The sequence below is a fragment of the Rhipicephalus sanguineus genome, chromosome 3, assembly GCF_013339695.2.
Source record: "Rhipicephalus sanguineus isolate Rsan-2018 chromosome 3, BIME_Rsan_1.4, whole genome shotgun sequence".
NCBI lineage: Eukaryota > Metazoa > Arthropoda > Arachnida > Ixodida > Ixodidae > Rhipicephalus > Rhipicephalus sanguineus.
Genome location: NC_051178.1, coordinates 158,499,894 through 158,513,957, shown reverse-complemented (window position 1 = coordinate 158,513,957; position 14,064 = coordinate 158,499,894). Strand labels below are relative to the sequence as shown.

General features: G+C 45.2%; 1 protein-coding gene across 1 annotated transcript; it reads left to right on the top strand.

Annotated features, from left to right (window-relative positions):
- Window positions 1–2,521: 2,521 nt before the first annotated feature.
- LOC119387588 (uncharacterized) lies at window positions 2,522–7,423 on the top strand. The gene is made up of 5 exons (XM_037655023.2): window positions 2,522–2,546; window positions 3,140–3,202; window positions 4,789–4,916; window positions 5,988–6,170; window positions 6,782–7,423. Exons 2-5 carry the CDS (start codon window positions 3,160–3,162, stop codon window positions 7,088–7,090), a joined length of 663 nt encoding a protein of 220 aa, XP_037510951.1. The 5' UTR covers window positions 2,522–2,546; window positions 3,140–3,159; the 3' UTR covers window positions 7,091–7,423.
- The last annotated feature ends 6,641 nt before the right edge of the window (window positions 7,424–14,064 follow it).

Here is a 14,064-nt window from a genome sequence, read left to right as displayed (position 1 = left end):
CTTAGGTCGCATACGTGATGGGTTTGAGGTCCGAATTTTTTCAAGCGCACTGGACTTTCGCCACTTAGACGTATACGTTAAAGCCAACTTGTAAGTGAACTCGGTCATAAATGGCTGGTGTTGCCAGCTGTCATAAAGTTAATGACTGGCAGCTGTAGCAGCAACGAAGGTGCAATCAACGAACGAGAGTTTTGCGCGTCACTCCGATGTTTCTTTCTCTTTTGACAGCTGAGCTGTTTAAGCTTGAGTTCCAGCGTGGCCGGCGACCACTCAAAACTCGGCGCATCTGTGCAAAGCGAAGTGGAAGCATAGCATAGCGATGTATAGTATAGTATAGTATAGTATAGTATAGTATAGTATAGTATAGTATAGTATAGTATAGTATAGTATAGTATAGTATAGTACAGTATAGTGTAGTATAGTATAGTATAGTATAGTATAGTATAGTATAGTATAGTATAGTATAGTATAGTATAGTATAGTATAGTATAGTATAGCAATTGGGTAGAAAAGGGAAGTGAGGGTAAGGAGGATTGATGTGAGGTTGAGGAAGAGGAAAAGGAGGAGGGGAGTGTAATGCACAGCATAGCCACGCATAGTATAGTGTAAAGGGGGTGGGAAAGGGAAGTGAGGGGGAGGGGAAGGCCACAAGCTCTGCTGTTTCCTGTCTTCACATCACTAGTGCGTAGCCGCCCCTACTTTTTTTTCTCACTTGTTACAATAGTTTGACACTCCTTTCTCCGAAAAGAACCATCTGGAATTCACATTTTTCTAGCTCTGATTAGAAGTGTGCAGCTACTTGAGGTTCGACGCAACACCTAACCAGCTCAGCTACAACAGCGGGTCGAAGATGGAAAAGGGAGAGAAAAAAAAAGACGAAAAAATTTTGTGTACACTGCGTTAGTTTCACTGGCAGCACCAAAAGTGTACCTATCATGCACCTTCTTTGTAAATAGTTGTTCGTGTCGGTTATTTCCTTTCCTTCTTTCTAACGCTTCGCCAAATTTCGCTGTTTTATGCGTTCCACAATACTCGCTTTTATTATTACTTGTTGTTCTGCTGCTTGTTATTATTATTACTTGTTGTTCGTCGGCCAAAGGCTTTGAACATTGAATATCGCGAAAGGATGTGTAGGGCTGTGAATACTGCTAACAAACGAGTTAATCTGCAGTTATTTCCGTGTCATTCGTTCTTTGTTGCATTGGGCTGCTATCGTTTGCTATATGCTTGTGTGGTATCCTATCAGGCGCACAATCTTTCGCCTTTAGATCGCCACGCGAGCTGACACAATCCTGCTTTCGCATGCATGGTACGAACTGTACAAAAACGTCAAACTTCAACTTTGCATACGCGCGTGAAACTGAATAACCCTTACACAATCCTCGCACCCGGTACCTACACAGGTATGCTGCCTACGCCCACGCCACGGTTGCTGTAACACTGGCTACGCGCCAAAAGTCGACAACAACCAACGCGACAAGTGCCTGAGTAGAGTTTCAACGGCCTTTGAAACCTTCGGGACTCTCACACCTAAGAGAGAAGACCACACCGGGCACGCGTGACGGGTCATAAATATTCAAAACAGAAACTAGGTGTGATTCAGCCAGACAGCGTAACCTTGTCGCCCGGTCTGCCAGCTTGCAAACACTCCTGTACCCCTCCCTTCTAACGAATATTGAGCTCAAAGCCGGACGACCGTCACAGTACACGCAGAGACAAACTGTATAGGTGGCGTTCGGGCCGCCGTCTGTGAGTGTATACGTAGTGCCCTGAGGTCACACCGCAAGCAACAGACGCAGTTCCGCACGCCGTGGGACTCGGCGGAGTGTATAATTACGACCGATCCACGTGCGGATAGGATGATTCACGAAAAACAGAAAAGGATAATGAGGGTGCTTGATGTGGGTCAGCAAAAACGAGAAAGAGATCCTCGCCAAGCCTGGCAAGGTTGAACGGCAAAGTAAATGTACGCGCCCACTATGCATACTGCCGATCAGGTAGTAGATATGGAAAGAGAAATGGAACGGAATAACGCGATTCCTTATATCCGCACTTGACACAGTTACGGGCCGTAACATCAGCTGTGAGAAAGAAAGAAAGAAAGAAAGAAAGAAAGAAAGAAAGAAAGAAAGAAAGAAAGAAAGAAAGAAAGAAAGAAAGAAAGAAAGAAAGAAAGAAAGAAAGAAAGAAAGAAAGAAAGAAAAGGCACTAGGCTGTGTTGTTGAGTATCGGATGTGCGAGCGACGTCAATGCCGCTAATGATACGCGCCACGTGAGCGGCATCCGATTTCGCGCACGTTTGGTCCATTGCGATAGCAAGGTGCTGCGAGAGAGTGCCGTTGGCACGGACGACACGTGCATTTTTCTTCTTTTGCTTTTGTCCGCAAGTGTAGATTGGGAAACCACGTCGAAGACTCGCACCGCGACAGTGGAGAGGGCGAAAGTTGTCAGGGAAAGGAAAAACCGAGACCTCAGCGCGCGTATTGGAACGTCGCGCGGCTGCCTCGTTTAGTAGAGTGAAACGAGTTGCTACGAGTGGTGGGCAGGTGAGCTCCAGCTACTTTGATGTTGCGTTCCTTTCCTGACCTTGAGTGCATTTTTTTATGGTAGAGTACAACTTCACGGACATGGCTGAAAAGCCCGTGGCTTTAGTTACGTTTTGCCGAGACAAGTTAATGAAACTGACCTTGGACGTGTATATGGGTGATATTTGGTACGAAGTCCTACGCAGCCCTTACTTTTTTAGCATAATGCAGATTGTTCATTGAGAGTGTTAAGACGGTGCCGGTACTTTAAAAATGAGTTTATTGTTACGGAACTCGCCCTTGTGGCGCAGTGAAACTAGCTGTCAGAAAACAAGGAATTGGCAATGATATGGTTCCAACGCTCGTAAACTGCCAACTGGGATGTGTAAATTAACGCACACTGTAAGATGTAAAATACTGCTTATAAAAAAGAAACTACAAAGAAAAGCATAAACGATGAACTTTAGGAAAAAAACTCATCGCTTATTACGACGATAAAATCATCATAATGCGTCTGAATTTATCAGCCAGGAAGTCTTTTTTTTGTTTTTGTTTTTTTTTAAAGTAAATGGTTCCTTATTCCCCAAAATTGGTTTGTTTGTTTGTCTTTTCAGATAATATACTTACCGCCATCATGCTGAAGCTTTGTATTTTGGTGCTGGCAACTGTCAGTTATGGTGAGTCTCTGGCGTACTAGCACGCTTGCTACGATTTCAAGCGAGTTTTATTGAGGGGAGAATGCCATTTATTCAAGGGCAATAAATTTATGCAACCGAATTGCACACATGAGACAAAATTAAAGGGGTCATTGCTCTAATGTACCAAATGTAGTTGGTAGTTTTGAATGATGGCTGTTTTTAGGGAAATAAACGGGAGCGGGGGGGGGGGGGGGACGGTTTAGTGTGCTATAACTCTCCCGTTGGAGAGCAGTAAGCTGCGACTGCGCATATTAACCGAACTGATACCAAGCATCGGAGAAAAAACAAACATAAAAGATTATATAAATACTGCGCCTGCTACGTTGTTGCAAATACCACTGAGATAACTCTAACATACACGGGTCCCATTAAGTGTACTACGTTTCCGTGACTGGTTTTATAACGCTGGTGTAAATATTTGAATTTGCCGCCTTAGAAGTTAAAGTTGGCAACCGCAGTTGCCGTCTTTTATACAGGATGTTTTCTTTTAGACTACAGAAAATTCTTAAATAGTGTTCTTTCGAGGAAAAATGATTTCATAAAGGCAAACTACCAGATGGGTGGAAATCCATAATTATTGGAAACAGGCGAAATAGTAGGTAACTATTAAGTCTCACTAATTCCTCATTAATTGCCTTACGGCGCACATTACAATTGACTAATTGTGGCCGGTGAGTTTGCACGGCATAACCACTTGGAACGTAATCTGAGGATGGCGCGAATTGTCATATATGTGCATCAAATATGCGAATAAAAGGCAAATGTTTTTTTCGGTTCCTTTTTGTAACAAAACACCCTTTTTTGTGCGTTGAAGCACATGGCCGGCAAACTCCCAAGTACTTCGCAGCGCACTCTGGTAAGGAATATGCCGAAACTGCTGTCACCCAGAAATTCGATGAAAGTGTATACGCCGTGCGAGCTCGCTGAAACAATCCTTCAATTTCGGTATGTGCCATAAAGCGAATTATTACATATTAATTCGTCAATCATAGGTATTCAGTTGCTCATCAACGTAAATTTAACATTTATGAACGTCAGCCGGACCTGACACTCCAGCGCACCTTTTGGCGAAATTTTGTGCTGTCCCCAAAAGCCTTATATTTAAGAATTTTGGCAGTCTGCGCACAAACGCCAGGTGCTTTGTTGCCGTTGGAGCTGCTAATGAATATACAAATCATTTTCTACTGCTCAGTAAGACAATCAAGGTTGTGAAGATATTTTTCGGCAAAGCTGATACTGCTGCGGCAACGTTAGCATTAACATGACGACATACTTGTACATAGAAACCTGTCAGCCGAAATTCCTTTCGGTGCTTATGATGCAGCGGCTGTCATTTACGGAGGATAACGCAAAGCGATGCATACGTTGAGTGCGCTAAATACGATGCGCAATCAAACACACTGAGCTCTAGGTTCGACTACTCCAATATATAACAACTGCTGACATAAACTGCGGTGAATAACTGCAAGCCGAATTTTCTCTGTAGTCAAAACTCCCACTTAAAAAAGTGTCTGTAAAAGTATATGTGCTGACAATAATTTCATCTCTTGTGTATTCCCTAACAGTGTCGTCGGCTGGCGTCAGTGATGCGAACACATTCGTGGACACCATTTTCCGGGAAAAGATGCCATTCCTCGTGAAGGGATCACCGCGGCTTTTCCCCTACGCGACCATCGCAGACTTCAAGTTCAAGGTATACCACTCAATGTACCGTTGCTGTTAAGTAATGTTGCCTTATCGACATTGCAAAACGAAGCGTACTAAACTCACACATCTAATGAATACAAGAGAGGCCACCCCTTCGGACAACTGCTCCACTTTTTCACCACTTGCTCCTTGTTCTTCTTTCCTGATTCTCCGCGCTGTCTTGTACAATTCCTTCTTACGTACTTCATACCGGTTATGAGTATGTTCTTCTTCAAGAAACGCACTGATCTGATGTAAGTTAGAAGTGAAAGCCACAGTCGAGAACGAAAGCAGCATACGGGTAGCTGCAAGAGTGCATTTACTCATCTTGACACGACCAGTCAGCCAGATGAGCAACGTAGACATTGATGTTAAGGACAAAAAGACAGCAAAGCAGCAATGAACGTATAAAAAATGGACGCGCTTGAAAGTTATGTCCTATCGACCTCTAAACACTTCAGCGATGATGCCCCAAGTTTTACACGTTTCTACTGTACCTTAAAACCATTTACCTCGAATTTCTTTACTGTTCACCCTAGGAAGCACTTAGGCAACGGCTTCAGTTTAATTTCGAGAACACTTGCACAGGACCCAAACGTGAAACAGTAGACACGCATACCTCAATTCTGACTTAGATAATTGCACTAAGCTTTTTTTTGTCGCCTCATGTGAAGACGATGAGCACATGTGAGCCAGAGAAGAAAGGGCAGAGAGGAACACTCTTGGCCAGCAATCCCACTGTGTTTCTTACAACGGAATACCAATTAGTCTGGTCTCATACCTTGCTTGTGCATAATGTGAATAACTAAGAATATAGACCTTAGTCTTGAATAAAAGCTCCCTTAAAGCAGCCAGACATGTGAGGTCATGAGGACGTACTGAATGTTCGTTGCTTGCCTTCAGTGGTTTTACTTAATTGCATTGGTTCACATTATACACTTCAGCAACGTGAATGGATTATATATCGAACTTGAATAGAACTTCCACATCAGTTGTGCCACTGCACGAATTCAATTCACTTGAAATCACAGGAATGGCATTGTTTCAATGTCTTCATTGCGGGGAATATACCCGACAGGTGTACAAGAACCAGATCACCAACCGTGATCTGAAGGTGAACATGACACGCGGCGAGATCCGAGGACTGGACACTGCTCTGCAGCGGTTGGGAGACTGCCAGGCGCCTTTTCTCCGTGACGGACAGACCGTCGTCGTCTGCAACCTTGCCGTACAGGGACTCAACATTACCTTCACTTCGCTGGTATGTTGCCTGGTTCTCGCGCACTGCAGGAACAATATGTCTGAACAGCATTCTCTGATAACTTTATTCTCTACAGTTGCATTTACAAAAAAATCTCGGCCGAAAGCATTTCTTCGACTTGGCCGAGTACTTGATGGTAACTTCACTATAAAACAAAGCCGAACTGCAAACTTAAAGAGCCTTCCCGTCGATTCCTGGGATAGGAAGCAGTCGGACTAGTGAATTCAAGTAGACGCTGCAATTTTTCGGCTAGAAGCATTTAGCCATGCGAAGTATCACTGCTGGGATTGTTCATTTACCAGCATTACCTTGTTATGCAATGCATTTCTTTGCGACAGCCATGTAACCTGATAAAGGGACATGTTATGCTTACAGAGCCTAATCAACCAATCCTCAGAATGCACTTGATTGTCAATTGCGATTTAGGGGGAAATTCAATTGATACCCTGGCTTTCAGGTGGTCAAGTCATTTACAGGGCTGTACACAACCAAATCAGTGACACAACGATGTCAACTGCAATCGATTTCTAGCATCTAATCATACGCTTTTAATAAATACATGGGCACTGCAGATTGAACAAGCTAACCAATTTGTCTAATACAAAACGCAGGCAAAAGGAGACACCCTCGTCGCCATTTGGAAGACCATCTGGGTGAACGTAGGAGTGAAGGACACCATGGCCCAGTTCGAAGCCAGCGCTCCTATTGGTCAGGGCGGAACCCTGCGCACTTTCCTTATCGATGACATCAGGCTTGACGTCACGTACGACAGCAACTTGAGCCTCAACGAGGGACGCCAGCAGAAGTTCAAGGAGGAAATCATTGTCAGAGTCAAGGACGAGCTGAGACACATCTTCTACAACGACTACAAGGACCTTCTGCGCCGGGCTGTTGAGTCGGTCACGTTCCCCAGGATCTAACCTGACCATGAATGCGATGTGTGAGATCGTTACAGAGACCAAAGTGACCTCGACTCACGCATGCGACTGAAGCAATCAGTTTCGTCTTCCAACGTAGTCATGCTTCTTGGCCTCCTTTGCGAAGTGTCCAGCCCATCTTTGTGACAACGTTTGTACTATCATATGTACCTATATCACTGTCCAGTTTATTAAAAGAAATGATGGCCATTTTATGCCTCATGCGAGACAAGAACCTGCAGTGTTGGAATTGCAACCCCACCGCATTGAATGTGCAAGTAAAGCCAAAATGTGCTGCGTTTATACGTTCCTAAAATAAAGAAACAACACACTGAATTGTTGACTGCGAGTGGTAGTCCTCTTGCTTTAAAACCGTGTATAGCGCTCGGTCTGCCTCATACGATGTGTGGCGTGTCTTGATTCCTTTATGTTGCCTATAACTTTGTTTTTATTGGCTAAAGGCGCCGACTTTGACACACAATGCTTTTTTTTATTTTTTTATTGCAAATTCAATAGGGGGAAAGTTAATTTGGCTTCTTATATTGGTATCTATTGACAGATGTGGAAGAGATCTGTATCCCTTTCCAGCCCGACAAAATCGGTAATTTTATCGAATATTATTACTAATTGCTGCATACTAATAGCGTTTTGAAAAGTAAGAAGACAAAAAACGGCATATTGGACCTAGAACGCATACCCGCACATATGTGTGGGCTGGGCTTTTATTCATGTGAACCGTGCAGCAAGGAATGCACATAAAACTGCTTGACTTACAGCAGAAAGTGCGTTGTTAGCGTTGTGTGTGGAACACTTTAAAACAGTTTCTTGTCACTTGAAAGGCACAAGTAGATATTGCATTTCTCACAACGCGTTCTAGTGCAAGAAGTGCAGCCTGGAAGCCTGCAGCAACGTGCAGACGACAAGCTGTCCACTGATGGCCAGTGGTCATATGAGTCCAAACGTTTGTCCACGCCAGGCATCTTCGCAGCTCCAGGGGACCTCTCGGTAGAATGGTTTGGTTGCACGTTTTCGTTGTTGCTTTCGAGTTTCTTGCGTTTGGGTGACGCACAGAGTGCCTCAGCGACAGCAAGACGAAAGTCCAAGAGGCTCATTGTGTTGCGTCTGAGCACCGCATCTTTTCGACAGGCGTCCCTGTATTCTAACCAGCAGTTGGCAATTGCAAGATCCACCATGTGCAAACTGACCTTCAAGGTCCACTTTTTAGTTTTCACTGCCACTCTGTAATATTCAACTAGTTGATCACAGGTATCAACACCTCCCATGCTCGCATTGTAGCGCCTGACGACTTCCGGTGCGGGCACATCGATGTACTTCTTCTCCTTTTTGGACCACCGCTTCACAGGTTCGACATTTGTGGCACCGGCACAAGTCGAAGCCAGTAGCACCGTCCCGCTGTCTTTCCACTTGACAACTGCTACTTTCTCATCGTTTCGAGTGAGTTCATCAAGGTCTCCTTGCTTCATTTCCGAATCGCTTCTGAAGCGGACACTACGCACTCGGTTCGCCATGATAGTACCCGTGCCATCAATGCCTTTCTTGAGCAGTTCGTCCAGAAGAGGGATGGTGGTGAAGTACCTGTCAAAAAATATCGATGATTTCTCTGGCAGTGTGCGGACTAGTCTCAGCACAGCGTTTGGTCCCAAGCCAAGCGACGTTTCAGCAAGGGGAGTGGACTTTCCTTGATATATCTCAAAGTCCATTACTAAACCGTCAGATGTGGTTACAACAAAATTTTTCAGCCCAAGTGGTCTGGGCTTTCCTTTCACATATTGGCGGAGAGGGCACCTACCAGTAAATGGTATAATTTGCTCATCAACTGAGTAGCAACGGGGAGCTCTCTCCAGTTGGGTGCACCGGTTCCTAACCGCATCAATTATTGGCTGAACTTTCCAAAGCCTGTTCATATCGTCGGCTTCTCGCGGTTTTTCCGTGTCGACGAAGTGCAGACTTGACCGTAGTTTCTTGAATTCTTCGCGTGTCATTACGCTGCTGATGAGATCAAAATGGTACCCTCTCTTCCAGTACATATGCAGCTGCGGAAATCGAATGCAGCCCATGACTAAATGCATACCGAACAGCTGCTTTACCTTTTGCGCGGTCGCTTGCAGAGCTTTCCCATGCTTTGATATGTGGTACATATTGGTCTTTTCAGCGGCATTTTCAAAAAACTGTTCGCTAAAATACTCTGAAAAGTATGTCAATGGACTTTTGACATCTACCAAAATATCGGCCCTTTCAATGACTCCAGGCGGGTCAGGCTTTTTGAGGAACGGCTTCTTCATCCAAAAGGTGCGACCTCTACTGTTGCTCGCAGGGGTTGTTGACTGGTCACCCGAGGCAGAAGGTGCGGGAACAGAGAGATCAGTATCTTCATCATTGTCATTGTTGCTTTCACCGCCAGGTTGATTTGATTCATGATTTCGAATTTCTGCCAACTCGTCGTCATCGTCGCTACTGAATTCTATGTCAGAGGAATCCAGGAGCTTCAAAATTTCTTCCATATCATTTTCGTCCTCTGGATTGAAAATTCCTGCAGGTGAAAACAGTGCAACATTTATGCATCACCACAACAAAAAGCTCGTTGCCGGAGTTGACTGACAGCTATGGCGTTGAAATGTTGCACCAAGAATCTGACCAAACGATTTTGATCCTCACTGTGGTTCATGAAAAGTAATAAACGAATAAAATGTTACAGCTATACACCTATGCAACGCTAAATGTATTTCCTCACGGTTTCAGATACAGCTGTTCTTTCATGCAATCACGGAATCAATCATTTGTCCACTAATGGTAGTCATAATTCACGAAACGCCACGTCGTGTCGCTAACTTCACGCATAAGTAAACACCATAAAACACCTACAGGGGAGCCACCAATACGACTCGCAAAAAATTTTTCGGAATGAAAAGATATACCGCGCCGTCACAACAGCGCACGAGTGCGCCAACTTGCACTGTACCGCGACGCATTTCAGGACAACAAACGCCCAGCCCGCACAAACGTTCGTGTGGCTTTTTCGCGCGTGACCACAAAACGCCCGTGATGAGAACGAGAAAATATTTAGTGCTACATGTTTGCCGACGTCTTAAATTTGCTATTCCATGGAAGTTTTTCGGAAAAAAATACGAATATCAGGAACAAATGCTGACTTACGTTTCGGAGGCAGCCGGCGTGGACGTACATGCTGAGACGCCATTATCCTTTGAGAAATTTCTCGCCCTCTGGTGGTATATCTGGCGGCATATCTGACATGCTATCCTTGAAAAGAAGGGAAAAGCAGTCTCACAATCTTACAATATATCCTGAGTAACCTGCACGCCCACGGCTATTAACATTGTCGCTTTTAACCTTTTGGTGAAAAGAAATTTAACGAAAGGTTTCGATCAGTTAGGTGAGATCGTAATATATTCAGATCAGTAAATGGATAAAGGTGTTCGAACAGGAGATGCTGGGAGCAGCGCGCCGTTGGATATTTCAAACACACTTATCCGAAAGAAAATTCGCTTCAAGGACTGAATAAAGTGAGAGCAAGTGCTTATATTAAGGGAGAATACCTTAGCACATGCGCACTAGAAGATGGAAGAGGCTGATAAAATATACAAAAGATCAACAACGAACGCCGAGCGCCTGCGTCAAGTGGTCAGTTGTATTTTCAGCACTGGTCCGTGCATCAATGAAAGTGTCTCTAACAGCAACGAAAGCCGTACTTCCAGGGCCACTAACTGGCCATCGCCCAAGTGTCGATCCAAGTGACAATGCATGATCGATTGCACATAGAGTCCTAAGTGTGTATCGAGGTGCAACCTTGGCTATGAGTACAGGTGTCAGCTCAGGAACAAATGAGCTATGTTATCGTCTGGTGCTTCACGCGCATATGGTGCGACGCTTGAATGATGGGTGTTAATTAAAGAGAAGGGTGTTTTTTTGCAAGACGCACCAAGGCCGAAGCGGAGAAACAAGTTTTGAAAATTCGCGGTTGTTTTCACATGTGCGCAGCGTTTCCCTCCATCGATCAACACAATCGACTGAGAAGAGAAAAAAAGAGAAAGAAGCTGACGCTTCGTACAACGTGATGTAGTCTCTTGAGAACGATTGAACTGTGCAAAGTTCGGTCGTTTTTAGGACTACACAAACGTCCCTTCACTGCCTTGTGTAACGAGCGACGAGTAATAGGGACGGTGTTGTAGTAGATAGGACATTGGCCAATCGTCCAATAGTGGCCGAGCGTTATATAGGGATTGTATTCTGATTCAAATCGAGGACAGCGGCCGGACAAACATTCGATGTTTTCTTCGCTACCGCAGATCCCGCACGCAGCCGAAACAAGTAGCGTTCACAAAAAGCAAACAGCAGCTGCGAAGCCAAAAAGATGATTTAAGGGTCACGATAACAAAAGGAAACAGGAACTCCGTACATGCTGTAATGACTTCCGTCACGTGCGTACCATTGTATATACCGGATATGCACTTTCCTGCGACATCCAGCTCTTTTAGTAATAAGCCTGCTGTAATGAGTGTATGAATGATAGAGATTGTGTTTCTGTAGCGAGTGATTATACGCCTTTCTCCTTTTAAAGGTCACGGACTAGAGAACATGAGTTGATATCTATGAGGGCTACAACTCTTGAAACACGAAAAGGCTGCACAATGCGTTGCAAAGCTCATGCGACTTGTCTATTGTTCTATTAATGCACTCAATGCACTGGCATTGTAGAGAAGATGTGGTAAAAAAGTAACACACAAACAGAAACAAGTTCACATATATATAAATGTAGTTAGAATCAGCACGGTGTACAACAAAAACGGAAGTAGTATGCAAAGCATGAAATACACTCAAAAAGTATAATGAAAAGGTAAAAGTTCTGGAAGAAGCCACACCGTGATGACAAGTGAGGTCAGCGCTGTTCCAATGAGAAGAATACAGCCACAAGGTATGCTGCTGAACGCGCCTTCACTAGCCACCTATAATGGATGAAGTAAGCTAGAAATCCTAACCGCATTATTACACACGTGCCATACAGCGACAGACTACAGTGGTATCCCTTTGATGTGTACATGCCAAAGAAAGCTTCACAAAACGCAGTCTTCCAAACAGAACAAATTTTGTTGCCCTCGCTCATGCATACCGCAGCTTCTTAGAAATTTCTACGCTACAAAGGAAAAGCAGAAACCTACGATTGCTGCTACTATGCTCGGTGTAAATTCCAGGCGATGTAATACGAAGGAGATCAAAAAGTGGCATGTCTTATCACAGGCAGCCTCGTATGCAGTACGAAGAAAGTTTTCAGTAACACTTATAAAGGGTCTTTATAACTCCGTAGGATCAAGCTCCTCGAGCCCCTTGCCTACGTGCTGTGGGTAGGGCGGAATGTCAATCCTCTTCAATGTGTATCTCCCTGCTGCGTTCTGGCTGAATCTCTCTGGTTGTGTTAATGTGCACACAGAGAGCCATGAGGGGAGACGTAGGGCTCGCGCAGCGTGGCTCCGAGCACTTCTGCGCCGTCTGAACAGGGAGGACGTCTACTACGTTGACGTCGCTTGTTCATCATCATCATCATCATCATCATCATCATCGTCGTCTGTCGTCGTCGTCGTCGTCGTCGACGACGACGACGACGACGACGATCATCATCAGCCTCTCTACGCCGACTGCAGGGCAAAGGCCTCTCCCATGTTTCGCACGCGTTTGCCATCTCTTGGAATCCAGTCAGTTACCCTTAATTACCACCGGTTATCCTGCCGACGTGCTACGTGCCCGGCCCATATCCGGGCACGTATCGTTGCTTGTTACAGGGAACCAATCCTCAGAGGAAACGTCATGACCGCCAACGCTTTGTCGCGGTGGTGCTCAGCAAACACGGCTAAACGGTAAATTCGTTCTCCTTCAGAGAGTCCTCAGTGACGGAGGCGAAAACCAGGGCTATCGCACTGCCCATACATACGACTGAATGTCGATAACGTGGCAGTACCATCGTCACGGACTCTCAGGCCGCCTGTCGTCTTCTTTCGCGAGGCAGAATTCCCAAAGGGTGTCGCGCTGTAAGGAAACATTGTCTCCATAACAGCCACACGATCTTCTGGTGCCCAGAACATCAAGGGTTGGAGGAAAATGAGAGGGCGGACACCGCTGAGCGCGCACCTAACTTTCCGAGCAGCGACACTGGCCACCTCAGCAGACTTCCAAATCCCAACTCCTTATGAGGATTATAATCCGGGAATCGCAACGGACCTGTTTGCCCATCAGCGTTTCACTCGACAAGTATACGACCCTTCCCACAAACGCCTAACATGAGAGGAGGCCCTCATTTGGAGAAAAATTCAAACTGGGGTTTATCCATACTTAAAAAGATTACACGACATGTTTCCGACGTGCTATCGAGGTTCCTGCCTCTGGTGCGGAGGAAGTCCTACACTGTATTTCATTACGTGGGACTGCTCAAAGCATCTTCCACACCTGACAGACACAGAACTGTCACCAACACACACTTTGGAGCAGTGGGGGACGCGACTGTCCAGCTCTAACCTGGCCGACCAGCAAGCTCTGATGGACCAGGTTGAACGGCGCCTGAGGCCAGTGGGGCCCTCGACTAAGGCTCCTCTCATAAGAAAAATTTATATTTCGTTAAAGTTTTTCTGCTCTGATCTCTTTCAGTAACATATGAGACACACTTAAAATTCAAGAATGACTTTTCGCACGTTGTACAAGCTATCTCATACAAGCTATCTCATACAAGCTATCTCTTTTCGCGCACCACTCAGTCGGCCGGCGGACTCCCGGACGTCTAGGCGTCCGTCCCCCTTAAAAGGTACTAATAACGTTGTATACCTCTATCCATCCATGCATTCGGATTAAAGGACAAGAATTTCGGAACGCACGTAATCTACATTGTTTGCACTTGGCACGCGCAGACCCGGTATAAGTGTTCCATGCCTGCGCAACCACAGTGAACACGTACT

Excerpts from the sequence above, each read along its gene's own strand:
- LOC119387588 (XM_037655023.2), top strand. The coding sequence starts at position 3,160 with ATGCTGAAGCTTTGTATTTTGGTGCTGGCAACTGTCAGTTATG. Across the intron at positions 4,917-5,987 it reads TCGCAGACTTCAAGTTCAAG|GTGTACAAGAACCAGATCAC; the intron begins GTATACCACTCA and ends TATACCCGACAG. Across the intron at positions 6,171-6,781 it reads ACATTACCTTCACTTCGCTG|GCAAAAGGAGACACCCTCGT; the intron begins GTATGTTGCCTG and ends TACAAAACGCAG.